General features: G+C 39.4%; 1 protein-coding gene across 3 annotated transcripts in view; it reads left to right on the forward strand.

Moving 5' to 3' along the window:
• Positions 1-27589, forward strand: part of LOC131030585 (probable anion transporter 3, chloroplastic) — a 70763-nt gene that overhangs the window by 28596 nt on the left and 14578 nt on the right. For 2 of the 3 annotated variants that reach the window (XM_057961451.2, XM_057961450.2), the window contains exons 2-4: positions 23661-24033; positions 24206-24250; positions 24426-24572. In XM_057961451.2, coding sequence (XP_057817434.1) covers positions 23704-24033; positions 24206-24250; positions 24426-24572 — 522 coding nt within the window. In that variant the 5' untranslated portion in view covers positions 23661-23703. Of the gene's footprint in view, positions 1-23130; positions 23358-23660; positions 24034-24205; positions 24251-24425; positions 24573-27589 lie in introns of all 3 variants that reach the window. The other variant, XM_057961449.2, reaches the window with a different exon arrangement.

Consider the following 27589-nt stretch of genomic DNA (forward strand, 5'->3'; position numbering starts at 1 on the left):
TTTGCTTTTTTTTTGCTTTTTCCTATTTTTCAGGAAGTTTTGTTTTTGGCATTTTTAGCCCAATCCCCGGTATGGCTATTTTTAGAAAGTTTTCCCTATTTTTTAGGGATGCCTACTTTTTGCTTTTTCAGAGTGGGGATGCACTGATACCACTGACCTGCTTCGATCGCGACCCAAAATTTCCAAGTTTTGACCTACAAAGCTAGCTTCCTACATTTTAGGGGTCATGATGCTTTAGATGGTTTGCTTGAGTGTGGATTTCAAATTTCAAGTCAATCTGGTTAAAATTGGTTAAATTTTGAAATTTCCAAAATTTTTCCTAAGTCTGGCTAATGGATGATGTTGAGTGTTATGGCAAGTGATCAAAAGTCCACCCAAGGAAGACACTCAAAAGTCCGCTATGTTGGAGACCCCCCCCCAAAGTCTGCCATGCATTGGAGGTAGTCAAAACTCCGCCCTATGTTGATGGCCAGCATCCTAAAGTCCACCATGCATAGTGAAGGGAAGAAAGTCCGCGCTTGGTGGTAGACCAAAAGTTCGCCCTCCTTGATAGACCAAAAGTTCGCCCATGATGGTCCTTCCTAAACTCCGCCCAAGGAAGACCTTCAATACTCCGCCCAAGATGAAATGATGGGGATGATCAAAGTCCGCCATGTTGGAGAGGCTTCAAAAGTCCGCCCCCTTGATGATGTATTCAAAGTCCGCCCTCCTTAGACCTAAAGTCCGCCCATGATGGTCCTTCCTAAACTCCGCCCAAGGAAGACCTTCAAAACTCTGCCCAAGGAAGACCTTCAAAACTCTGCCCAAGATGAAATGTTGGAGACCTCCCTAAAGTCTGCCTTGATAAAGAGAACATGAAGAGGGAGCACAAAACTCCGCCCTATGCCTTGCTTGGGGTAGCATCAAAAGTCCGCCTTGAAGAGGATGGGATGAAGGCCTTCCAAAGTCTGCCTTGGTTGAGGTCACCTAGAAGTCCGCCCTCAAGGTGATGCCTTCAAACTCCGCCATGTGTGGAGAGGTCACAAAACTCCGCCATGCTCAAGGAAGACACCCCAAAGTCCGCCATGCATTGGAGGTAGTCAAAACTCCGCCTTATGTTGATGGCCAGCATCCTAAAGTCCGCCATGCATAGTGAAGGGAAGAAAGTCCGCCCTTGGTGGTAGACCAAAAGTCCGCCCAAGCATGAAGTTGAACACTTAAAACTCTGCCCTATTCTTGGAAGTCAAACAAAGTCAACAAGAAGCTAAGTGATGTCATCAAATCTTCCCAAAATTCTAACTTCTAATCAATTTAGAAAGTTGAAAAAAGAGATTTTTAAAGATCAATGAGCTGGGAAATCAAAATGGAAACTCGAAATTGAAATTAGAAAGAAGATATTTGCAGATCGAGATGATTTTCAGACTGAGTTCCAAATTATGAACTTTTTGGAAGATGCTAATTTATAAGTCTAGTTCGAATTTATGGACTAAATACAATTTAGAAACTTGCAAGTAGAAGATTTTCGAACTAAAGGAGATGACAACACAACTCAAAATTGGATGATAAACTTTCCCAAGATTTAAGTTGAATTTAGAAACATGAGTTGGATGGTTTTTACGTGTTTCTAATTATGAAATCAACTTCATTACAAATACATCCTTTGTTTCTTCATTCTTACACCAAGAAGTTCGAATTTCCTTAGCAAGCTAAGCAAAACATTAAGAAGTATACTTGCAGATTGAAGTTTATTTGGAGAAAATTTTGATATTGCTTGCAGTTGGGCAAGCTTCTTGTCAAAGAATTTGCAGATTTTGGGGTGAAATCAGCTGGTATAAGGCAGAGTTGTTAATTTTTCTGAGTTTTCTAAGAAACTTCTAGCCTTATTCCAATTTATCCGAAGGTGAAGTTGAATTTACAATACAGATTGGTTGCATTTTCTGAGTTTTCCAGAGTCATTGAAAGTGATTTTAGTGGATCTATTCGAATTCTTAGTGAAGGAAAATCATTTTATTGACTAAGTAGAAGAAGAGTTTTTGAAGTTATAACACTTGGTGTTGGATTGCAATCATAATTATCCTTAGGATTGAAGATTTTACATGTGAAAATCCATTTTTTTTGGCTAAGTATGAAAATAAGATAAAGTCTCCAAACACTTAGCCATTCGCAGCCTCTATTTTCTTCAATTCGTGAACTAATTTCTAACTTAAGCTTCGTTTTTACTTGCAGATTTTAAGCACGATGAAATTTCAAGTTGACAAAGATGCTCCTCCCGAGTCAAGGATGACTTCGAAATGGAAGAATGTTAGCGACACTAACCTCAGGCACATCATTCTGAGGGAATTCAAGCAACGGATGTTTGGTTTGGACAACCTTGGGCCTACCATAACAGCACGAAAGATGATGAAGAGTGGCATCGTACATGCTGCTGGTTTCCTCCCTACCATGCAATGCACCGAGTTGGTAGCTGAATGTGCTAGGCATTACAACCCTGCCAGTAGGGATATTGTCGTGCCAGATGGGAGAATATTGGCAAACATCAGCGATGAGGCCATCAGGGAAGCCTTTAGAATTCCAAAGTATCACAATGCCATGTATGTAACCAAGGATGAAGCTGATCGCATGTATCAGGATCATCTGGAGGAGAATGACGCCATCGTCAATCATTCCTGGCTGGACAAGCCAAGGAAGGGTGCCTCCAAACTTCAGAGGAAGAGCTTGGTAAGAGCATACTTCAAGGAAAATATTGGAGATATGATTGTCCTACCTGAACAGGATAATGGGGAATCCTCAAGGTGCTCCGTTTGAGCCTTGGATGTATTATTTTATAAATGAAATAATGAACGGAGTTAAGATGATAGACTGGGCTCGAATGATAAGTGATAACTTGGACAACCAGCTGAAGAATCTGGAAGCAAATAGGACCTTCTTCATGAGCTCGTACTTGTTCTATTCTTTGGCCAGAATCTATAGATACAAAGGCATCACCTGCAGAGGGGAAGTGGGAAACAAAGAAAATCAGTTTCCTGTCTATGATTGTTATCACCAGCTTCACATAGAAGAAAAATTCCATTTCAAGAGAGTGAATGACACATTTCTCATGCACATCACACAGACGTTGCAAGGTGGACTACATCAGAGACTCTCTCAAGAGTCTATGAACTTTATCAGTAGATTTGGATATTGGTATATCCAATACCCGAAGTTCACTTACATTAGAATTCAGGGGTTTACTGGACCTCCCTATAAGCTCCCAGCTTACCCTACCAACCGAGTTGTGCTACTCAAGGTTGTGAGGCAATTGGAGGGATATATGGCAATTCAAAGAGATAAGCGGAAGAAGGCAGGAACCTCCTCTCTCACGATTGGGAATGGACTGGAGATGTGTCCGTCATCACAAGATGCTGCCACTGCTGAGAAGGAGCTAGCCTGGTACCCCTTTTTATCAGTACAAGGCGAGAAAGAATTTTGATCTGTTCCACAAGATAAAAAGGGTCGAAGGGATGACACTTGAGCACAAAGCTGATTTAGAAGATTATTGAGCTAATGCAGCCGATAGTTTCGAGATCAGGAAGAGATTTTGGTCAAGGATTCCCTTGAGCATGGTAAGGGCAACAAAGTTATTAGAGTTGCGGATCAAGTAGAAGACAACCTTGAACTTCAGCAGCCAGGCTTTGAAAAGATGAGGAATGAGCCACTAGCCTTGATCGACTGGTCAGAGGGAGAGAAATCAGATCTGGCAGACCTTATGAGGTCGGTAGTCTAGTATTCTAAGTGGTGGACATCTGAGAGGACGAAACAATTGAAGTCCAAAGGTGTGGCCTTGACCTATGATTTAATGGGAGTAAATGACTCTCTATCCTCCAACCCTTGTATCTCTGCAGGCAATGCTCGAAATCCAGAGAGTGTTGGGTCCCGGAAGAGGAAGGAATTAGTGGGAAGCTCTGGAAAGGCTAGAGGAAAGAAGATTGTAGGGGAGAGACGGGAGTCCAACGAAGGTCATTCCATCTTGAGTGCCTTGTCTACTATGCCAGATCAAAATACAGTTGAAGAACAAGATATGGACATGTATATGGTGAATAATGAAGTGAGAAGGCCTTCTCCTTCAATTGAGGAAATAATGAAAGAAGCCATCCAAAGTCCAAATAGGGAACATGTTTCAAATGCAGCTACAGAAGTTGAAGAGCTTGAGCCCCTAGTAGTTTTCCTCGATGGTATAGTTACTGAATCAAGAAGGGCAGATAATGGGTTTGATCAAAATACTATTGAGCAGTCAACCATTCCTGATTGGTTGAGGGAAAGGATAAGGGCTAAGGTCCCTAAGGAAGCCCAATCTGAAGAGAACACAACAACATTTCTGGAAAAGGTGAATGAGCCAGCTATAGTCAAGCCACCCAAGCCAACCAGAAAGTTCTCTTTGATTTAGAGGGATAGTGCAGGATTCAAGACAGTTCAGATAGCTGTGCCAAAGGAAGGGAAAACTCGGGACAATGTTGCCCTAGAGGATTATAAGATCACCACTATAGAGTTGGGTAAGCCTACCCAGGACCAAGAAGTCCAGTACTTTGATGACTCCTGCAACGCCCTCAAGGTAAGTCTAGCCCAGGAGAGGGAGAAAAGGAAGAAGGTAGAAGAGGAGAACCAACAATGGAGGAAATATGATCTCCATCTCACTCGGTCGCTCAACCATGAGATACCGGTCACTCCTCTGCAACCTCTTCAGCAAGAATCAATGAAGGATTACGAAGACATGAAGGGCACATGCACACAAGCCAAGGAGTGGATCTCAGATGCTTCAGCACGGGCTGATATACTTGTGGAGAATTTAGTATTAGCACATGAGTCGGCTTCTTCATTGGTCGGCCGTATCCAGGACCTAGCTGCAAATTGGGAAGATGTGGAAGAAATTCAAGATGAAATACTCTCGCATCTGAAGGTCATCCGAGGCTTGTTGAAGAGAAGTTTGGTGGATGCAGGTGTTATACAGACCGGAGATAGATATGACTTCAACACCTGGTATTATGCCCTGGTCACCAGGATTGAAGTGCTGAAGAAATCCGAGACTAAGTGCTTTGAGACAGAGGAGAGTGTTAGAGAGATTTTGAGCAAGGTGTTCCATGTAGCATCAAAAATTTGGAAGAAAGAGAGTATAAGGGAGAAACACTTGCAGGTAGAGAACCTGAGATCCAAGATTCAGTCGAGCTTCTTCAAGGACTCAAGGATGATTGACAAGGGCGATTTTACAAGGATTGCAAATTTTCTCTTCATTGATGAGAACTTTCTTGCCCAAGCAGTTAAGTGGGAAGGCATCCTCGCCACATGTACTGATGATGTGGACATCATTGACTTCCAGATTGACAACTTGCCAAGTGTCACTATGGAGGAGGTCAGGCCCATCATGTCCAGATACATCGAATCTGCAAAAGAGGAAACTAGACACTCACCTCAGTGACAATAGCAGTTGTGCCACATGTCACTTTCTCATTCTTTCAAACTAATAGAGTTTTGGGAAACCCTAATTAGGGTTTGTAGCTTTCAATCTGGGCCCTTGATCACTGTTTGATCTCGGCCGTTCATTTACTTTTGAAAACTATATAAGGTTACCTCCTCTCTTTGGAGAGTGTGAGGTTTTTGACATTGTTGCGTGAAGGTCATTTTCGAATAATATATTGCATGTGCGCTTTCTCTTAAGGCTTTGTAATCTCTATTTTTTGAATGATTAGCATGGTTTCAATTTCCTCAACACTTTAGTTAAAATTAATCTAGATTTGCTTTTATGTTGTTAAATTGAATGAAGGATTTGATAAGTGTTAATTGATGGTGTATCTCCACTCATACTTTTGGTGAATGGATGATTTCCATCTCATTGTGCAAAGTTAGTTTGAGCCTATCCTCTGTGCATGCCAATATTTCAATCATAAGCACAACCCATTGAAGATTGCACCCACTTTGTGTAGTTGTCCTCAGTGTGGCGAAGCAAAGTGTGGTTTCCCGAGAGCACCCAATTGATATCGTCTCTGGATATCGTAGGATTAGATCAGCCTTCTCAAATCCTATCTCTTTTCTCCTTTTTGATAGTCTAAATCCTAGAAAATCTAAAAAATAAAAAGCCTAAAGTTGCTAAATCCGTCTAAGTCTAGCAGTTCAACAGACATTTGTTAATGTAAGTCCCTCTTGAGATTTTCAGCATACACTACCCAAGAAGCTATTTCGCTAAAGTCGCTTGTTCGCACATATAGACCTTGGAATCAGTAGTGATTTTTCAGGAGAGGATAGAATACCTTTGGGTATCTTATTCTAGTGTTTGGTAGATGATAAAACAAACACCAACAATTCGTCACTGTGAATAAAGCCGATTCTGAAGGTCGAAGCTCTGTACTCGCTCCTGCGCACAATAAAGAAGGGAAATAGGTTGGGAATAGGGGTTTGCCTTAGGTCAAACCCTGGTTTTGGAATTAACCATGAAATAGAAATAAAATATGATTGAATTGTAGTAATGGAAATGTTCTTTTGAGGGAGATGCTAAATAATGATTGAAACACAAATGCTATACCTCTTTGTGAAGTTTTGTTCGTCTCCACATGGAATTAGGGGTTCATGAAGTCTTCAATAACATAGAACATGAATGTCAACTCCAATGCTTGAATCTTGACTTTATCTTTGCTCCAATGCTTGAAAGAAGCTTGATTGCTTGCTCACTTGAATGCTTGATTGCTTGAATTGATTGATCAATATTATTGCCGGATGTTCAAATGAGAGGGGTAGACCTCCTTTTATACTTGCTCGTTGAAAAATAACTTAATTTTCCGATATGAGCTGACACGGAGCTAGAATTCCCCCTCAAATCTCATGACCGTTAAGGTGCCCAAATTTGGGTCCTAATGGGAGGACCAGGGCATTCTATTCTTGAAGGGATCAGGGCGTCGTGCCCTGGTCTTGCCCAATCAGAGACCACGAATTGAAGGCAAAATGAAGGGTAAAGTGAAAATGGTGACAAATTTGCCTAGTTTGAGCAAAATAAGGTCCCAATCAAGCCTCAAAGCATGAATACCAAGGTAAGGGCCCAAATGCGGACGGAATTGTGAGGGAGTGCAATTTAGGACGCTACAGGATGCTGCTGGAATGTGGAAAACTACTTGATTTGAAAAAAAAGATAAAAGAGATAGAGTTTAGGAAGCTATTCTGATCCTATGAATGTAAGAGACTATGAATGACTTAGTGAAATTCAACTAGACTTTGCTTTGCCGTGCAAAGCAATAACTCCACAAAGTTTAGTGCGATCTTCTAAGGTAATTTTATGATGTTCATACCACCACCAACGACATAGACACCATCAAGATGATGCATATTAATGAAGAAGTAGCAATCAAAGTTAAGCTTGTAAAGAGTTTAGTTGACTATGCAAGGTACTTTACAATCAGCAAAATACTAGTATGAACATAGGAATTTCACTACTAATCATTCACAATAACTCCATCCATCTAATCAACATGAAAACAAATGAGAAGTAGACACCATGCAAATGTTGAATCAACACTTGAAATTAACCATATCTTCAATGAAAAAAATATATTCTTCTTGCAACAAAATCTTGGAAACAATCTCCTTTTCTCCTATTCTACTCTAGCTATCTGCTAATAATCTACCTACTAACTATTGACTATTAACCTCTGCAAATGAAGAAGTCGAGCCTTTTATAGTGCTCTTATTACAATGAGTGGCTCAGATTGATTCACAATCAATGGCTGAAATTACAAGATGAAAACCCTAATTAGGGTTTGTAATACCCATTACATAGCATTTAATGCTCAACCAATGATAAAATTACAATAAATGAGACACGTCCTTCATAGAATGATTGACCAATGAATGATGAAGGTAGGTACATCGGACTTTGTGCTCACATGTGGTAGTTATCTGCCTCATCGGATGAGTTAGGTGCATTGAATCTAGATGCCTTGAATTAGATTGACATGTGAAGGTGAGTTGGTGATGACTGGGCACCACCTCAACTTAATCCTTGCAACTCATCACAAGTGTAGGTGATTGAGGCATATCTCTTGATACTCAATATTTCCAAGCACTCAAGGTGATGATGGAGGGAATGAGATGGTGGTGGGAGATATTCCCGAATTGCATCATCCTTGGGGATCAGGCTTTCTAACATTGATGAACTCTTTTGAAACTATCTCGTTGATCCTAAATCCCTTCATTGGAAGCCTCCGTCTTGGATTACTTTCTTGATGTATTGGAAATGATTCTTGGATTTTTCGGAGGAAATTCAAGGTATTTGTAAGATTCCTTCCTTTAGCACCTTCATTCTCATGCTTTCTTTTTTGCTATCTTCCTCATCTTCCATTTAATGGCATCGTTGAAGGTGCTGATCATTGCACATGCACAGCATGAGGTCATGATGCCTCTCTCTTGCATTGAAGATGTTGATATCTTTCTCCTTCTTGTGTGATCTTGTGAAATCTTTTCCTTTGAGCAGCTTCCTTGTATCCTTTGACCTGCTGGTAAATCCTTCCATGTATGTCCTGTTACATGTTGTAGTTGGAATGTACTAGTGTATCTTTGTGCTGATCACGTCCTTTTGCATTTTCTATCATCCTTATGTTGATCTTGAAGTCTTTCTTGTTACTTTGCAGTTGTGATGATCTTCACCACGTTGCAATCCCTTATGTGGCTGCATCCCGATTGTGAAGTTTGACCTGCTCCTTTCATCAGTTGATGACCTTGTGTTGATGTGTTTTTTATGCACATGCGAACACAAAATAAAATACCAAAGGTACCTTATCCTCTCTTGAATAAAGTTTCCAAATGCTGAAGATATCGCAAAAAGGATCAATCGGAGAAACTTCAAGGTTCTGTTATGTAGGTTCTCTACTCGTGGATAAGCTCTTCGTGGTATGATGTGATTTGCTGGAATCACAAGGGGAGTTACACTCGATGACCTGAACGTCTGATTTGCTGGAATCACAAGGGGTCTTACACTCGATGACCTGAATGTCTGATTTGTTGGAATCACAAGTCCTATTTACTAATTGGAAGACAAACAAATGGCAAAAGATACAGGGTTCAGGAAGTCTACTCTACTACCTAGAATGCGAGAAGATGGATGAATGACTAGGTTGAGTCCTACTGGGTTGGGTCTCACCATCAGGTGGAACAATTCAACACCAACTCAGTACGATCTTCTAAGGGATGCTTCCAATACGTTCAAATCGTACACCATCAGACACTGATCACCATTCAAGATAATGCATGAACAATAGACGTGTAACGACTTAAGATTAAGCTCATTTTATGCCAGTTGACCACACAGGGCGCACTTACAATCAGTAAGAGGCTAGTGGTATGGATTAGACGGATTCCACGCAGGTGCATTCAACAACTTCTTTCATTTAATTATCTATCATCTAAAATGAAGATTCAACAAGAGACCATGCATATTGCAACGAAACAACACACTTCACCATAACTTCAATGAAAATGGAGTTTGTTTACAATCACTGGCAACAATTTCTTGCTTTGTCCTCCTAATTTACTCTAATTGCTATTCTATTTGCTATTAATCATTAGCTATTCTAACCTCTATGAACTAACTATTCCCCTTCACAAATGAGGAGCCAGGGCTTATATAGCGCCCTCAATACAATTCAATGGCTTAGATCAATTTGAGATCAATGGCCGAGATTTGACAATGAAAACCCTAATTAGGGTTTGTTACAACAAACTTAATTCTGGCCAATGAAATAATTGCATTATTTGGACACATGTCTTCTCTGGAATATTCGACCAATGGATAACCGGGGTAGGTACATCGAAGTTTGTGTCATCCCCGATGAGTCAGGTACATTGAATCTCGACACGCTGAGGTGGACCAATCCAACCGGAGGAAAGATGACTGGGACGCCACCCTGTCTGACACTTGTAACTTGGTTGATGTTTCAGTTTGATGATGCTGAGAAGATGACTTTAATTAACTTTTCTGAAACTATTTGCTTCTTCAACGAACCCTTGCTTTAACCTCCTTTGTCTTTGATGTGCAGGATGGATGGTGTACCTTTCCTTGAAATGCTAGACTGGAAGAGATCATCCTTGATGATGCTGGATTGGAGGAGGTCGTCCTTGCCCTGGCCTGGTCTTCTTTCATTTGCAAAACAAACCAAAAGATGATTAAGGACACATAATAAATTCATTTCAACATAGCATTTTCACCTTAAATCATCAACAAGAAGATATTAAAAGAAGCTTGCTCAAGATTCTTCCCAGGGACAGGCCCTATAAGAATTTCGCCTTGGACCCTTTGGAAGGGTTAGGAGCAAAATTTGCTATTTTGCCCAATTTAGACCTCTCTTCAACATTATTTCACAATTAGCTCCTCGCCTGGCCCCAACAAGGTGAAAAATAGTAGTTTCAAAGGATCTCGCCCTGGACCCTCTGAAAGGGTCAGGAGCGAATTTTGCATTTTTGGACAAATTCCATCATGTCTCTATTCCAAAATGCCTTCCAAGGCAAGCATACGCTATCCTTCTCCTCACCAAAGGCTAGGAATCCACAACTTGACCTTCCTCATGGGCAAACTAGGTGATTTTGGGAATTTCGCTCTGGACCCTTTGGAAGGGTCAAGAGCGAAATCCACTCTTTAGCTCAAAATCCTTACCTCTTGGACTCAAAACCTATTGAAACACATGCCTATGGCCATCTTTAGGTCCAATTTGCCTTGATCATCGTCTTGGCTTAGCTCAAACTTGAAGGAAAAAGGACATTTTTTGATTTCACCCTGGACCCTTTGGAAGGGTCAGGAGCGATTTTCATCATTTGGCTCAATTCCTTCAAACTTGATAATTATTGGCAATTTGAAGTCATTCCTAAGGCCTCCTTTGATCTTGATCCACACTAGATTTGGCATAAAATTGAGGGAAAAGATAGGTTTTGCACAATTTCGCCTTGGACCCTTTGGAAGGGTCAGGAGTGAATTTCTTCCTCTAGCCCAAAATCATCATTTTTGGAGACAATAATCTATTCAAGGGCAATCTCAAGGGCATTCCTCACCTTGGTCTAGGCATAGCTTGGCACAAATTTTGGAGAAAATGATGGGTTTTAGGATTTTCGCTCTGGACCCTTTGGAAGGGTCAGGAGTGAAAATCTTGTTTTAGGCTCATTCCTCCATCATTTCAACTTGAATCCACCTTAAAAGGCAAGAAAACACTTCTCCTCACCCATCCAAGCTACAAAAAACCCAAGTTTGACTTGACTTTGCTAGGAAAATAAGGGATTTTAGGAATTTCGCTCTAGACCCTTTGGAAGGGTCAGGAGCGAATTTCCTATTTTGAGCTTGTTTTGACTACTCCATTACCTCAATCCAATATTCAAAGGCAAGAACACATCAAAGTCCTTCTAACCGTGCCATAAAACTCAAGAATTTGACCATCTCCAAGAAGAAAATATGAGTTTCCAAGAATTTCGCTTTGGAACCTTTGGAAGGGTCAAGAGCGAAATTCACCCTCTTGACTAAAATCCTTCATTTTTCAATGCTTTCAAACATTTCCAAAGGCCAAACATGTCCACTCTTCCTTTCAAGATACCTTGCAAGTCAAAATTTGGTCAAACAAGGAAGGGAATGAGGTCTAAGAAGATTTTCGCTCTGGACCCTTTGGAAGGGTCAGGAGCGAAAATCATGATTTGGGCTTGTTTGTTCAATTTTCAAACTTTCAATCTCATTTGGGAGCAAACATAGATCATTCTTCATCTAAGGAGCAAGGTTTCAAGCTAAAACAAGGGAGCAAATGAAGTATATAATGAATTTCGCTCCGGACCCTTTGGAAGGGTCAGGAGTGAAATTCATCTCCTAGGCAAAAACTTGATTTTCTAAAGCATCCCACTCCCTCTCAGGGCAAGAACATACTAATTCTTCCTTCATCATGCCAACGCCTAGCCAAAACAAGGAAGAAAACAAGAGATATAAGGATTTTCGCTCTGAACCCTTTGGAAGTGTCAGGAGTGAAAATCATGTTTTGACCTTGATTCTTGATTTTTCAGACTCTAATCTTCCTTGGGAGGCAAACATAGACTACTTTCCTTTCATTTCCACCTTGGTCCTGACTTTGGCTAAAAGAAAAATGAGTGTTTTCAAGAATTTCGCTTTGGACCCTTTGGAAGGGTCAGAAGTGAAATTCCTTTTCTTGGCAAAAATCCTTCACATTTTCACATCCCATCACCTCAAAACTAGAACGTTGGTCTAAACAAGGGAGAAAATGAGGTTTTCAAGAATTTCGCTCTGGACCCTTTGGAAGGGTCAGGAGCAAAATTCCTACTTTAGGCTAATTTCCATCATTTTGTCACCTCAAATCTCCTCTCAAAGACAAATGTGCATCAAAACCTTCCCATCACGCCCCATAAGTCAACAAACTTGGTCATGTCAAAGAGCAAAGTGGAGAAAAATGAATTTCGCTTTGGACCCTTTGGAAGGGTCAGGAGCGAAAATCATCCTTGGGCTCAAATCCTGACTTCATTTTCACATTTCCTCATTCAAGCAAGCGTTTTTACCTTCATTGAAGCCTAGGAATGCATTAGTTCTACGTTTTGGTCAAAGTAGAATGTCTTATGGAGAATTTCGCTCTGGACCCTTTGGAAGGGTCAAGAGCGAAATTTGATATTTTGGTCTCTCCGTCAGGATCATTTTATGGAATATAACATTTAAGTATAAGTCTTATACTTTAAGTTATATTCCATATATACTGTCAGGATGTTTGAGAGTGGTTTTGGACCTCCAGGAGTTATATTGCAAAATCTAGTTTTTGGAGGATTCTTCAGTTTTCCAGACAGTCAAATTTCAGGATCAGGACATTACAGACAGCCAAATTTCAGGATCAGGACATTCCAGACTTAGTCAAATTTCAGGGCATTTGAAGATCAGGATGACATTCCAGACTTCATCACTCACCAACTTGACCTAGCTCGGACCTTCAAGAATGATACTCACTCACCAAGCAAGACACAATTAGCAACAAGAGCAAAATCAGGTCCTAAGGAAGACTCAAAGAAACCCTAATTCTAGGGCCCCGCGGACTCACCCTTGCTCAAGCAGAACCCGCCATCCTAGTGATCCCCCTGGCGACACTCAAAATGCAAAGGCTAACGGACAAACCCTAAAAACCTAGAAAGCAAACCCCAGAAAGCAAAAAGTAGGGGTCCCCATTTGCAATGGGGCGATGTGTGAATACGTCACAACACCTTGATACCAGCTTCATCCGTTGATGAGTTCCTTAATGGTGTTAGCAATTTGCACCTTCATCTTTATCTTCAGTCATATCTGCAAACAAAGATGGCATCAAACATATATGACATAGACAAATTTTTACGGATCTCTTAATCTGATATGTATTCTAAGCACTTTAATCTTCTGATTTTACTTCTTTTGATCCGATTTCCATCAATTTGAGTCTGATTTTGATGCTTGAAAGTTAGATTTTTGAGTTACAAGTTTGAGTTTCTTGTGTTTGAAGCTTGATTCTTATCTAGATACATGCATGGTTGTGGATTTTAGGAGCAACTGGAAGTGCCCTACAACAAGTCAGGGTTTTGATGAGGCACTCAAAGTGCACTATAGCAGGTCGGGGTTTTGACCCCTTACTAGAAGTGATCCCAAAAAGTTCGTGGTTTTCACCCCCAAGTGGAAGTGCTATATGCCTGGTCGGGCTTTTGGGCATGCACATGAAATCATAGCAATGAGATTGGGCTTTTGGGGTGATATTGACAGTTCTTGGAGCAGATTGGGGTTTTGGGTGTCACTGACAGTGTTGGGGATTTTGGGTGTCACTGACAGTGTCGAGGATTTTGAGCCCTACTGGAAGTGACAACTTCCTCCCTTGACTATTTGCATCTCTTCATCATTTTTTATCACTTGCAGGTTTAAACATTGAAATCACTCACCTTAGCAGCACCGACATTATATCTTTATGTCCTTGGGCGGGGCTTTGAGTTCTTATTGGAAGTGGCAAAGGCTGATTGTGGTTTTGACTAGCAATTGCAAATAACCTCAAGGAGGTCGTGGATTTGTCCAACAAGTGGAAGTGACAGCAGCAGGTCAGACTTTTCACCCTCAAGTGGAAATGTTCATGCTTAGTTGTGGATTTGAAGGGTGAATGGAAGTGCTCACTAGTTGGTTGTGGATTTAGAGGGTTACAAGAAGTGATTCCAAAGTGTCAATATCACTTGCTCAATGAACATTTCAATGCGCTTTCACTCAAACTCAACAAACTTCACCAACCTCAAGCAACATCATCCTTCAAAACATCAAATACTTACCTCAGCAAATATTGATCTCGCCAAGAAAGACATGCTCATCCTAGCCGGGCATTTGATAGCCAATTGGAAGTCATCCCAAGGTGGTTGGACTTTTGGAGGGTCACTGAAAGTGGAAGTGGAAGTGGAAGGAACTAACTCACTCATTGCCACCTCCATTCAACATCACCATCAAGACCTTGGTTGCAACTCATCAAACACTTCTTCTCAGTTGATTGCTCATTACTTCTTGATTGCTCCTCGCCTCCATGCTCCAATCTAAAGATGTCCACTTGCCTTCTTGACTACTCATCACACTTAAGACTCATATCGTGATTTGACCTTGAAGTCGCATCGCATCCCCTCTCAAGCAAGAGGTTAATAGCCAATGAAACTACTACCAAGCTAGACAATTAAACTAAGACAACTAACCTACAAGCAAAAAGTGGGGTTCACCATTTGCAATGGGGCGATGTGTGAAAACGTCACAACAAGATGCAAAGTGGACAAAAATGGATTCCAAAAGTCAGAAGTCGATGCTTACAGGCTACAGTGACAATCATAAGGCCTATCGGGTGATTGATGTGGACACTGATTGTTTCACATTCAATAGAGATGTGGTTTTTGATGAAGATGGTGGGCCCTTTCTGCTCGCTTTTCCCATCCAATGTCCCGAAGATCAGCCTTTGTAGACAAAAGATATAAGTGTTAGACTTCCATCATCTCTACCTGAAGGGAGGGATTCTAATGATTGTTGTGGAATCTCCTAGGCATGACATTGTTCTACCAAAGTTCCCTCAAGAAAACCTGGATCAACATCTAGATGATTTTATTCCAACCAGCCCAAGTCATGTTGATACACTTGATTTGGAAGTAGATGGTTCTACTCGCTGGTCTAAGTGTTGGGAAAAGCTTATCGGTGATGTTTGGGAGGATGAGCTTGTTGAGGGTAGATCTTCTAGATGCAAGAGCAAGAAGAACATAGTCAATTTTTCTCTTATGGCCAACATTCAGAGTGTTTATGAGCATCAAACTTATTTAGAGGTAAAAGGTAAACCTGAATGGGAAAAAGCTATGGAAGATGAACATCATAGTCTTCTAAAGAATAACACTTGGGTTCTCTTAGACTTTCCACTAGGGAAGAAACCTATTGGCTGCAAATGGGTCTATAAGTCGAGGTGCAAAGCCGATGGAACACTTGGTAAATACAAAGCTCGGTTGGTGGCTAAAGGCTTCTCATAGATGGAGTTGACCACGAGGAAACCTTTGCTCCTACAACAAAGATGGGCACCATTTGACCGGTTCTAGCCATTGCAACACAGTCTGGCTGGAACGTCCATCAAATGGACGCGAAGAGTGCCATCTCAATGTTGATTTGGAGGAAGAGGTCTACATGACACAACCTCAAGGTTTCAAGGTTGTAGGCAAAGAGCACTAGGTATGCAGATTGGTGAAGGCTCTTTGTGGCCTCAAGCAGGCCCAAGGGCATGGTACATCAAGATTAATCAAACTTAATTGAATAGATCTTTCAGAGAAGTCCTTCGAATCCCAACTTAAATGTCAAGAGTGTTGGTAATGACATCATTTTTCTTGTCATCTATGTGGATGATATCATCATTACTGGTAATGGAGCACAACTGCTTGAGCAAATCATACTGATTTGTGTCAGGCATTTGATATGACAAATTTGGGACTTCTACATTATTGTCTCGATGTAGAGGTTTGGTAGATAGGTGGCAGCATTTTCATTTCAGTCGAAGTATGCTAGGAGTTTGTTGGATAAGTTTAGGATGACATATTGCAAACCTTCATCTACACCTATGGAGAAAGCGCTGAAACTATCAGCCAAATCAGATTCACCTATGGTGAATGAGTCAACTTTTAGGCAACTAGTTAGCTGTCTCATCTATCTTACAACCACTAGACTATATTAGTTATGTTGTGCGCTACATATCTTGTTTCGTGATAGCCCTTAAAGCAGAACATTGGGTTGTAGTGAAGTGTGTACTAAGATATGTGAAAGGGATAGTTGACTTTGGCATTCTGTACAATAGAAGCAAAGATCCTCAACTGATTGGTTTTACAAACTCAGATTGGGCAAGTTCCTATTGATGACAGGAAGTCTACTTCTGGGTATGTCTTCAGTCTTGGTATGGGTGCAGTCACATGGACAGATGGACCATTAAGAAGTAGTAGGCGGTAGCTCTTTCCTCAACAAGAGTAGAGTATTGGGGAATTGTTAAAGCAACATGCGAGGCAGTATGGCTATGAAGGATTCTTTTTGACATGAAAATATCTCAAGCAGAGCCTTCACCCTTGTTTTGTGAGGATCAAGGGGTGGTGAAACTTGCCAAAAATCTAGTCTTCCACGAATGAACCAAACATGTAGAGCTTCATTGTCATTTCATCCAATAGCTTGTTGAAGATGGAACTGTGGTCTTGCATTATGTTCCAATTGTGGACTAGACTGCAAAAATTTTCAGCAAGTCTCTGAGCCCGAACAGGTTTGTAAAATTTAGGGGGGCAACTTGGTGTAGTTGATAGGATGACCATTAAGGGAGGGTATTAAAGTAATTAATGTTTATTTAATGGTCATTTTGTAATATTAGTTAGTTTAACAATTGTCAATTTTTGCACTTTAGTTCACAATTGTTTCATTTAGAAACATCATTATGTAATTCCTTTATATGGAGTCTTTTGCCTCCATTTCTTAAGATCAATTTACCATTTCAGATCTCACTACATACACAATAATCAGACAGTTTGATTTTTGAATAGGCACATTAACATATTAAGACATAGAAAGATATCAATAAAATGATATAAATAAAAAATTGGATTAAGGGGTAATATACATACATGATTTAATGTGAGATGCATAGTAAATCTGTTCTCAACCATACTAACAAATCTGAGTGGTGAATCAAAGTAATAACAATCTTTTACTTTTCAAAGCTTGATTAGCTGCAATAGCAATACTTCAAAAAGCATAACCGTCTACATATGCAAGATCTAGCAAGTAAGAATACACGATTTACGTGGAAACCCTTGCAGGAGAAAACAATGGCAAAATATTGCTTTTGCATTGAAAACTTCTTACAAATTTTGTAGGCACCAACTCATAGGAGATACAAATCCCCTTAAGATGATTTCATAGGCACCAGCCCATAGGAGACACCAATCCCCACAACTGAGCACCGACTCAGCAAGAGACACCAATCTCTTTGAAAATGAGGTACCAACCTCTAAAAGAATGAAATGATGAATGTTTGACCTTTCCAATCAGATCTGAAACCCTTCACAATTCTGCTCAAGAATCTCTGCTCATTAGTATGTATGTATTCTCCCTTAAGGTCTGTAGTGTCCCCATTTTTCCTAGCCTTTTATGAAGATTTAGCCTTTTGGCCAAATGGAGAGATAAGGAGAAATTAATTAAATTAATTTCTTATAAAGTCATTAAATAAATTAAAAATTAAAAAAAGTGACTTTTTATTTAATTAATTTAATTAAATAGTGACTAAAGTATAAAATTAAAATAGTTAAAGTCACTTGATAAATAATAAAGTGTACCTACCCTCTTCTAGAAGGAATCTCATGATGGGTTATGAAAAATCTAAATAGAAGGGGGTGATTGATTGATGAGGCAGGTTGGAGATTGAATTGGATATGATGAAATGACTGATGTGTGGCATTGGTTGAATCTTTGACGACGCAAACCTTCAGTAGATTTGATAGAAGGGCTGGATGAAACCCTAGTTCTTCCAAGAGGTAGATTCACAACAGGGTCTACATCAGTACCAATTTGTGAAGTCTCCTATGGAGACAAATTTGCAATAGTTTATCCATGTTCAGAAATAAAGAATCTTTGGAATGGCAGTTATTGGAAATAGATTGATGTTCATATTAGTGGCAGTTTGGTTGACCGAAAGATTTATTTAGAAATTTCAATGGAAGGGAAGTCTATTGTTCGAGCCAGATATTTCATCCATCTTTAGCATCGAAAATAATTGCAGTGTTTAATTATCCAAAGGAGCTCATATAAGGTGACTCTGAGTTTGCGGGCTGGGCATTATGATATTGCTGGCTTAATATTTAATAGGCCCGATGCTTGTAGGTTGTATTTAAAATCACCTTGCTAAGGAATCACCATTTATATAAAAAGGGCGCTAATATTTGCTGAAGAATTCTGAAGTTTGTGTTGATTATTTTTGCCGGCTATAAGTCTGGCAATTACTTTGGTGGATGGTGCGGACAAGGAGTATTTTCCCTAAAGACTGATATCACAGAGAATTCCTATTGTTGAGACATGGACCAGCTAGGACTTGAACCTAGGACCTTCCATACGCTGCTGGAGTGCTCTACCACTGAGCTACTGGCCCCTCTTGGACCAGTCCATCGTCGGTCTGGGTGTGGCTTATTTCCAACACCAACACCCCCCCTTAAGCCACACCTCTCGTGTGCTTGGAGCTCCTAGCCTGGACCTGGCTCTGATACCATGTTGAGACATGGACCAGCTAGGATTCAAACCTAGGACCTTCCATATGCTGCTGGAGTGCTCTACCATTGAGCTACTGGCCCCTCTTGGACCAGTCCATTGTCGGTCCGGGTGTGGCTTATTTCCAACACTAACACCTATTTGAGCCGGAAATAGAACTTGGAGTCGTGGAAGGGTGCGAGTATTGTGACTCAGCGATATCAATCTGTCACATGTGGCTATCGACTTTGTACACACTGGTGTGGATTGTTTCATGATTAACCCTTGTAACTTCTAACACAGGCTTTATCAATTCTTATTGGCCTCCTTGTATTTTGATTCCTAATCGCTGATTAGAGGTGCTCAGATTTGGTGGCATATGTTTGAAGTAAGGATTCCTTTATTGCAGCAGTCAGATCAGGTCTGAGAACAAGTTCTAATCAGACATCATTACCCACGATTTCACTCATTATTTAGCATTGGAGCATCTAATTCCATTATAGAGGCCAGCGGTATACTTGGAGGTGTAAGGCAATCACTTCAGGGAAAGATTGCAGGTGGTTTGCAGCTGTTATCCATCGACTATCAGACCTACACATCAGCAGCAGTGGCGTTATGGTATGAAGCCAAATTCAGACATTAGTGGCTTCAAGAGTCGAAGATATTGCTTGTTCCTTCTAGGCGCTTATTCCAGATTTATTTGCCAATTAAACTTCTTTGTAATTCTCAGTTGAATGCATAAGTTTGTGACTGTCATTGTCTTCAGAAAGGTGGTCTTTAATAGCAGTCCCTATATACTATCTTATTGCTGCCTACATAATGTCCTTATGTTAGTCAAATGAAACTAATAAAGGAGTTTGATTGCATTTTCCTTTCATTTACATTCATGACCATCTGAGGATGTATGCCAAATGTTTGAAGAAATGTCCCTTAGTTATTAAAGCACATTGGTCATTTGTAATACATATATGCATTGCATTTATCAAGAGTCCCTTTGCATTGAGTCATTTGATTGATAATCTCACGCAAACTCACAAACCACATAACATGCAAGATCACATGGTCTTCAGAACAACATAACACGCAGTATTGGCAGCAAATATCTCCTTGATTTGATCTACAAAGGGACAGGGGATATTACAAGGTCTGCATAAAATGTCCTTCAAATCTGCAATAAACAGCCTTTAAATCTGCAACAACTTGCCCTTGAAGTCTGCAATAAATCGCTCTCAAATCTGCAATAATTTGCCCTTGAAGATCTGCACTTAAGTCTGCAAAAATTCACCTTTAAGAATGCTATTAAAATCACCTTAGATCTGCTTGAAATCTGCTATTGATGGAATGGTATTTGATGAAATGGTTGAATAATGAATGACAAAAATTACCTCCTACAAATACAAGAGGATGCACAACTACAAGCTGGTTGGCCAAGATCAGCAAGTGCATTTTTATTTAATTTTTACATTGCCAAAGAAGGTGCCCAAATCAAGGGGGGGTTGGCCTCGCAAAAGAAATTATTTTGCAAGAAATAGGATTAATTATCCTAGCTCTCTACGAAACGTTGATACAAAAACTAACATGCAATCTAATCCAGAAATTTAGCATTGATTAAAATTATGGATTGTGGGAATCTGATATCATTGAAGAAATAGGATATTGAGAGGGGGCGCCAAAAGCTGAAGGCTGGCTGGCATGCTTTTATTTTATTTTAATTTAATTCCTTCCAAGCATTGGTTGGCCCTTGTAAAGATAATTATGCAAATTAATATATTTAACTTGCCTCCTAACTCCACCCTTTTACATCAATGACAATAATTTCCAACATTTTCATAACCAGCAAAGGAATTAATTTTGTTCATAATAAATTTTTAGAGTTAAAATTGCATTGTTTATGTCAATTTTATTAGTAAGTATAAAACTGTAGTTTTTTTTTTGGTCGATAATATTGAGTATTGTATTAATAATTAAAAAGTAACATTACCTCATCCATGTCCATGCTGTCAAAATATACTAAAACCGTTCATGCCAAGAAGTAGAAAGAAACCCCCATATCCATACTAACAAACTACCCGCCCTTCATGATATCCAAGCCATCTACAATTCCTATACCAAAAATCAGCTAGGCCAAAATCTTTAAAGTCATATACATCGATACACAGTACTATCCCAAACTATAACAGAGTTTGATTTTGAGAAACATGTAAACAAAAAACACAGTCTATAAAACTGAAATCCTAATTCTTTCTCACGGCATTCAAGGGGCCGTTATTCCAGTAGTCTTTCAGCTCGAACCTTGGCCCTGTGTTCGTCTCTGTCCCCTTCCTTCGCACCAGGTCCTTCTCTTGAAGAAAAAACTTCAGGGACTCCCATGCAATATACACCTCCACCCTTCTTTCCTCACGATTCATATCCTTTGGCCAACGGATGAACAACATTAATTGTTTTGTGTTTCTTCCTTTGCACCTTGCTCCTCCTCAAGAAGAAACTCGACACCTGCCATAGCCCGAGCAAGCACAAACTGCAAACCGTACAACCACTCCTCTACACAACCTTTCACCACCCGCTCCACTTCATCCTTCTTCCCCACTTCAAGGCCCCACGTCACCAACATTGACACAATGTCAATGGCGGTCCTGTATCTGTGTTCTGTGCTCATGAACTCCTCACCAAAAATCACCTCCAGGATTTGCAAGAAATTCTCCTCCCCATGCTTAAACAACCCCCACCATCTCTTTTTCGAAATTTGCCCCATGAAGGCAAGTTGCTGTTGCAGAGTAATGAGGGAGAAAGTCACCTCCATGGAAAACACCGTTCGCCACCTTTTGCTTCAATCAAACTCCACCACCTGTAGCTTCACTTGGACACCACCTTGCAAGCAAAAAACCCTTGTTCAAATAACCCTTGTCACCTTGCTATCTCATAAATGCCCTCTGCAACCGGCAGTGCAAAACCATTACAAACATTAATTTCGACCCTCGTGCGAGAGTACTCAATCTAGGGTTGATGTTATTGGATGCTTCAATCGTACTCTCTCCTTCCTCATCGAAGGAGATTGCCCAATTTGAAACTTTATCCGCCAACTCATTACTTGCTCGGGTCATGTGACATATCTTAAAATGTTCAAAGGTTTCCAAAATGGAATGGGCAACGGTCACATATTTATTAAGTTTCCAGGCATGAATATCACCTTTACTAATTGCGTTTATTATTATTTGGGAATCCCCTTCAAGCTGAATTTTATTCAGTCCCATTGCTTTGGCCATTTTTAACGCTTCAAGCGCAGCTTGAGCTTCGGCCTTGTTGTTTGTTCCTTCTACCAGCTTAGTCGTGCCAAGTGCAATGATATTAACATCCCAGTCCCGCGCGACAAACCCGGCCCCCGAAAAACCCGGATTGCGCTTGGAAGCCCCATCAAAATTGACCTTATACCATCTGGGGTTCGGTTTTGTCCACACCACTTTCTTGTGAGAATTTGAAGACGGATTAACCTGAGAAGGCACATTAACAGGCCAAGTATAAAACTGTAGTTATTATCACATGATCCTAAATATAGCAGTCCAAGAAACAGAGAGCATAAGTGAGAAATTACTTAACAGTCATTTGGCAAGGCAAGGGGAATGCTTTGTGTTTATTGGTGGATGATAATAGATATAATATACAACTGTCAAGAGAAAGATTGTGACTGAACAATTGCTTACCCAATAATGTTTTGGTTGCATCACACGTAGTTGAAGTTTGTTGATTGTCAGATGCTAAGAAAAGACAGTGAGTTGTTATAATTAATTGTTAAATTTTTCATTTAGGAAGAAATACAATTGCTAGATAAGTATTTTTATGTTTTTGCAAGCTGGGGACCAAATGCATTTAAATCTTAAATTAGCGTTTGTATTCGCTGTATTTATTTTAGGTCTGAGATCCTGATCACCATGTCATTAGCTGTTAAGCACTTAATTAGACCCTTGGTCAAATTTATTCCTCTATTTATAAGGGAATTCTTTTCTGAATTGGTATTGAATGATCTAGATGACAAATTAAGTCTTACAATCCATTGTTAAGAGTATACATGCATTTAATTGGAAGGCATAGTTAGGATCTACACTTATGCAAGATGTAATAGATGTAAGAGCACCCATGGACTGATTGCCATAGTATACAAGATCTCATCTTTACTCACTTGTTAAGCTTAAGCTAGCTAACATTCATTATCTTGTGTGAAGATTTATTCCTTTCTCATATTCTTAAATCATTTGCCTTTACCTTATAAGAGATTCATTATACTGCTAGTTGTCTGAGAATTCATGGCAAAATGCTATGAGAATGTATATTCCACCTTAATCAAATAGGTTTTAGGCAATGATATTATTCTTAAGAGTACAAGATTATAATTGCAGTCATCTTTCCTATGGGGATACTTCATGTCCCCTATTGCTGGAGGAGCATTAGTAGATCGCTATGGTGGCAAACATGTCATGGCATGGGGTGTAGCAGTGTGGTCACTGGCAACCTTTCTTACTCCATGGGCTGCAAGTCATTCCTCCCTAATGCTTCTATCTATGCGCATGTTGCTTGGTATAGCAGAAGGTGTAGCTCTGCCTTGCATGAACAATATGATCTCAAGGTAAATGAACAATCGATTCATTACTTTGTCTTAGGTAACACTTTTTCCACTCTTATATAGGAAGAAAAAAAATTGAGTAACCTTGATAAATGTGTGCTTAAAAGCAGCTGAGTCATCACATTTTTCCCAATTACATAGCAAACTTGTGCTTCTTAATTACTTTGTGACCCAGAATTATTTTTAATGAATGCCAGTGGGACTCAGTAGATTTATTCATACGTGTTTTATTAGTTTCTACTTCTCTTTCATTGCATGATATGACACTTTGCAAAGTAAAATCTGAACTGTGTCCCCTTCTTGCAGGTGGTTTCCTCGTACAGAGCGTGCAAGAGCAGTGGGTCTCTCAATGTCTGGATTTCACCTTGGCAGTGTCATAGGCTTGATCACTTCACCTATCATAATGGCACAGACAGGTGTCTTTGGTCCTTTTGTTATCTTTGGGATTAGTGGTTTCCTTTGGCTTTTAGTATGGGTGACAGCCATATCAAGAAGTCCTCAGTATCATTCTCAAATATCCAAATCTGAACTTTCGTACATTCTAAAGGGAAATGAAAATTCGATGAATATTGGGACAGAGAAAATGCCCAAAAGTTCTGGCAGACTACCTCCCTTTGGTCTTCTCCTTTCCAAGTTGCCAACATGGACTATTATAGTTGCCAATGCTATGAACAATTGGGTAAGCTTTAAGGAGGGTAGATATTGCATTGTGGGTTTTGGATTTCATCTGCAATTATTATGGCAATTACTAGTTCTCAATATCATGAAGCAGTATTTTGCTTTTTATCTTTGTTACAGGCAATCTAGTATAATGAATTCTGATCTAATCCTGTTAAATTTTTATTTCTCAGGGTTATTTCATCATTCTCTCTTGGATGCCTATCTACTTTAAAACTGTAAGATTGCCTCCGAATGTTGGCAGCTTATTGATTTCGTATTAACTTCTTTCCTGTCTTGCAGTATTATTCAATGTAATTGTATTTTCGATTTACCATTTAACTATATCAACAATATAGTCTTTGGAACTAAAATTTGTCTATTTTAAATACAAATTTTTGTTTTATGATGCAGATCTATGGTGTGAATCTCAAGCAAGCTGCATGGTTCAGTGCCATACCATGGGCAATGATGGCAGCTTTAGGATATGTTGCAGGCGCATTCTCAGATAATTTAATTCAATCTGGTTTCACTGTAACATTTGTTCGCAAGCTCATGCAGGTCAACTGTCTTTAACTTAAGCTGAATTAATGTTTCCTTCATTAATTGTTGTTGCTCACTTTGAATGTGCTTTACTAGCTATTACAATTACACTTGGGTGCTACCTCCTTTTTGTAAATGTAAGCTGTAAATGTGAAATCATATCTTTCATTGAAGCAACATTACAATTTCGACAGGGAATCTAGATCCTAAACTAATTCCCTCGTGCAATTTTGATGTAGTTTTTTTAATTCTCCTCTGTGTCTTAGCTTGTAGGAGAAGCTGTCTGGACTTAGTCCTTTATTACGTCTATATGTACCATTGGTGACATTTTTGCATAGAAAAATCTGAAAAACAAAGGAAATTATGGCTAAAGAGAAAACTAGGAGTTGTTTCCCACCTAGAAGAGTATGTTAGTAAAACCTGCAGTGTACTACACTGTAATGGAACTAATCACTATTCTGCTCTGGGTTTCTAAAGTGGCCAGTATGTGAGAAGCCAATGGATTTTAACAAGCATGCAATATGCATAGACCAAGTCGTACTACTCTAAATCATCTTCCTCGTTTGTTATTAACTTATTACCATTCATTATTTATTTCATTCTCTATACATTTGGAGTTCATTGTTCTCCAACTCCATGATTTTGTTGCTGCATGTGCACATTTTCTTGTAGCATTAAGAGAACCAAGGCAAGGCTGCCTCCTGGTCTTGTTTATAATATGGGTATTTCCGATTTCATTGGCTTGAACAGAAGGGAAAGATTTCGTGAGTTCTATTTTTTTAGCTTCTTAGTAGGCAAGAGTGAAGGTAGATGGTCATGATACTAGTTTTTTATTATTAAGTTTTGAATTAAGAATGCTGCTAATCAAACATTGTCTCATATGAGCTGTACTGCACATGTTAAATTTTGTTCATTCTGTTCACATTGGGTGCTAGGCTGAGCACACTCCCTGACTCCTGTCACACTGGAGCACTGATAAGCTTGTCTATAAGCAGGTCATAGGTTTTACAATTTCAGCGATCACTTCATGATGAGTTGGACAAGCTACTTCAAGAGAAAAATTATCCTTTATCTATGCCCTCGTAGGGTCCCTAACTCAACCCTAGTTGTGATGCCAACGAGTCAGCTCCTGTATCAATCTCAATTCAGCATTGTGACATTAGAAAGTACCAGGACATGGATATAAACAAATTATCAGAAGGGTTTACACCCAGGCTAATTAATCTGGTTACATTGCCTATAAGGGATCTATTAAACTACTCAATTATCTTATAGGTTCGGGGTCAATTTACCATCACATAAGTAACACATTGAGTCCATTTAAGATGATCTCTATCCAAACATATACATAAACCCATGCAACTCATAAGAAATCAAAGTCCATTTACTTCATTCAATTATTCTTTGGAAACACATAATTTACTAGACAAATTAAATCCACAGATATAATATTAAATAAAAAGCCATACCATATTGGTAATACTTACCCTTGTAGTTGGTGAAGGCAACCTTTAGGAAATCAATTCTAAGCCGAGCACAGATCTAAGTGTATACTAAAAGCAGGCAAATCATCCATATATACAAGAGTAGCTCACACCCGTAAATCTTAATGGTTTAAGTTAACATCACCATTAAATACAAGTTAGTAGGTTTCATAACTCCTTAGCTAAATCATGGCTAAGTTATTCCACCTTATTTCTTGGAAGAGTAAACCTCTTTAATGCATAGGGGCTAACTATACCTTCTGCACATATGATGTAGTTGAGACACCAAGCCATGGTGCGTAATACCCAACTCTGATTGTTTTAGGCATTCTCCCACATTCACCTCAAGACAACCACAATGACAATGACTTTACAAGTTCATCCAAGGTTGGAGTAGATTTTCAAGAGTAAAACACCACAAGCCTCAAAGTAGATAGACTTGATGACCGTGGGATTTCTTTCATTGGCTCAAACTTCATAGAGGGGAGTTCAAAGTCATCTGATGCAATTCTTAGCTTCAAGGTGAAGCATATTAAGGAGGAAGAGATAATCAAGTTTAGGAACAATCCCAAACTTGGAGTTATCTCCTAAGCCCTCCCTCCCAGACTTGAGGTCACATGGGCATCCTTCGCCCAAAGATTTCCTACATACCCACTTCCTAACAAAATAGAAGTCACATGCAATTCTAAGTTTCAACTATTAGGATTAGAGCTTGCACTTTCCTAGGTATGATAACCTATATTGAAACTAGACAACCAATTTGCTACAAATCCAATTTCATAATGATGGTTGACATAACGGAACTTAACTAGCACTTTTTAATTATTAAAGACTTGTACAATAATAACAACCATCATTGTGCTCTTTTGAATTTTCAAGTGTTTTCTTGACACAAGGCTCACCAAAAATATTAGTTTCAGTACAAATTAACTTGCAGACCAGCAAGGAATAAATACAATTTTCAGACACTCAATGCATTTCAATAGCCTCTAAAATAGGTCTCAAGAAGACATAACTACATTAGTTGTTTAATTGACACATTATGAATCGACACAATTTACAATGTTCATAGTATTTCTCAATAAGTTTAAGAGTATGTTGACTTTACAACTGCCATATAATTATCATGCTTTTGACCAAAATTTCACTATCACAAGATTACAGGTTTGCTAGTGTCTTATCATACCAATTTGTTTTCCGAAATTGAAAGGTCTATTATGCAATTTATGCTTCATAATATGGTAATTTAGACATCACATCTTTTAAATCAGCTTTACGGATACACGCAGAACCATTGCGTGGAACTATTTTTATGTCATATGACTATGTTTTAGATACCTGATACCATATGTTTAAGCTCTTTCGAAGTAGCCTAGATGAAAGAACTATCCATTTGTTTTCTTCACAACCATTCTAAACAACCTTTCTATAAGTTCCATTGGTTAGATTATACCAGACTTTTACACTACTATATTAGCAAATGGTAAGTGTTAAATTTGAATGGACACCACACTTTCAGCATTAACCATTCTTGAGTCATATTCAAGGAAG

This window comes from Cryptomeria japonica, chromosome 8 (genome assembly GCF_030272615.1).
Source record: "Cryptomeria japonica chromosome 8, Sugi_1.0, whole genome shotgun sequence".
Classification (NCBI taxonomy): domain Eukaryota; kingdom Viridiplantae; phylum Streptophyta; class Pinopsida; order Cupressales; family Cupressaceae; genus Cryptomeria; species Cryptomeria japonica.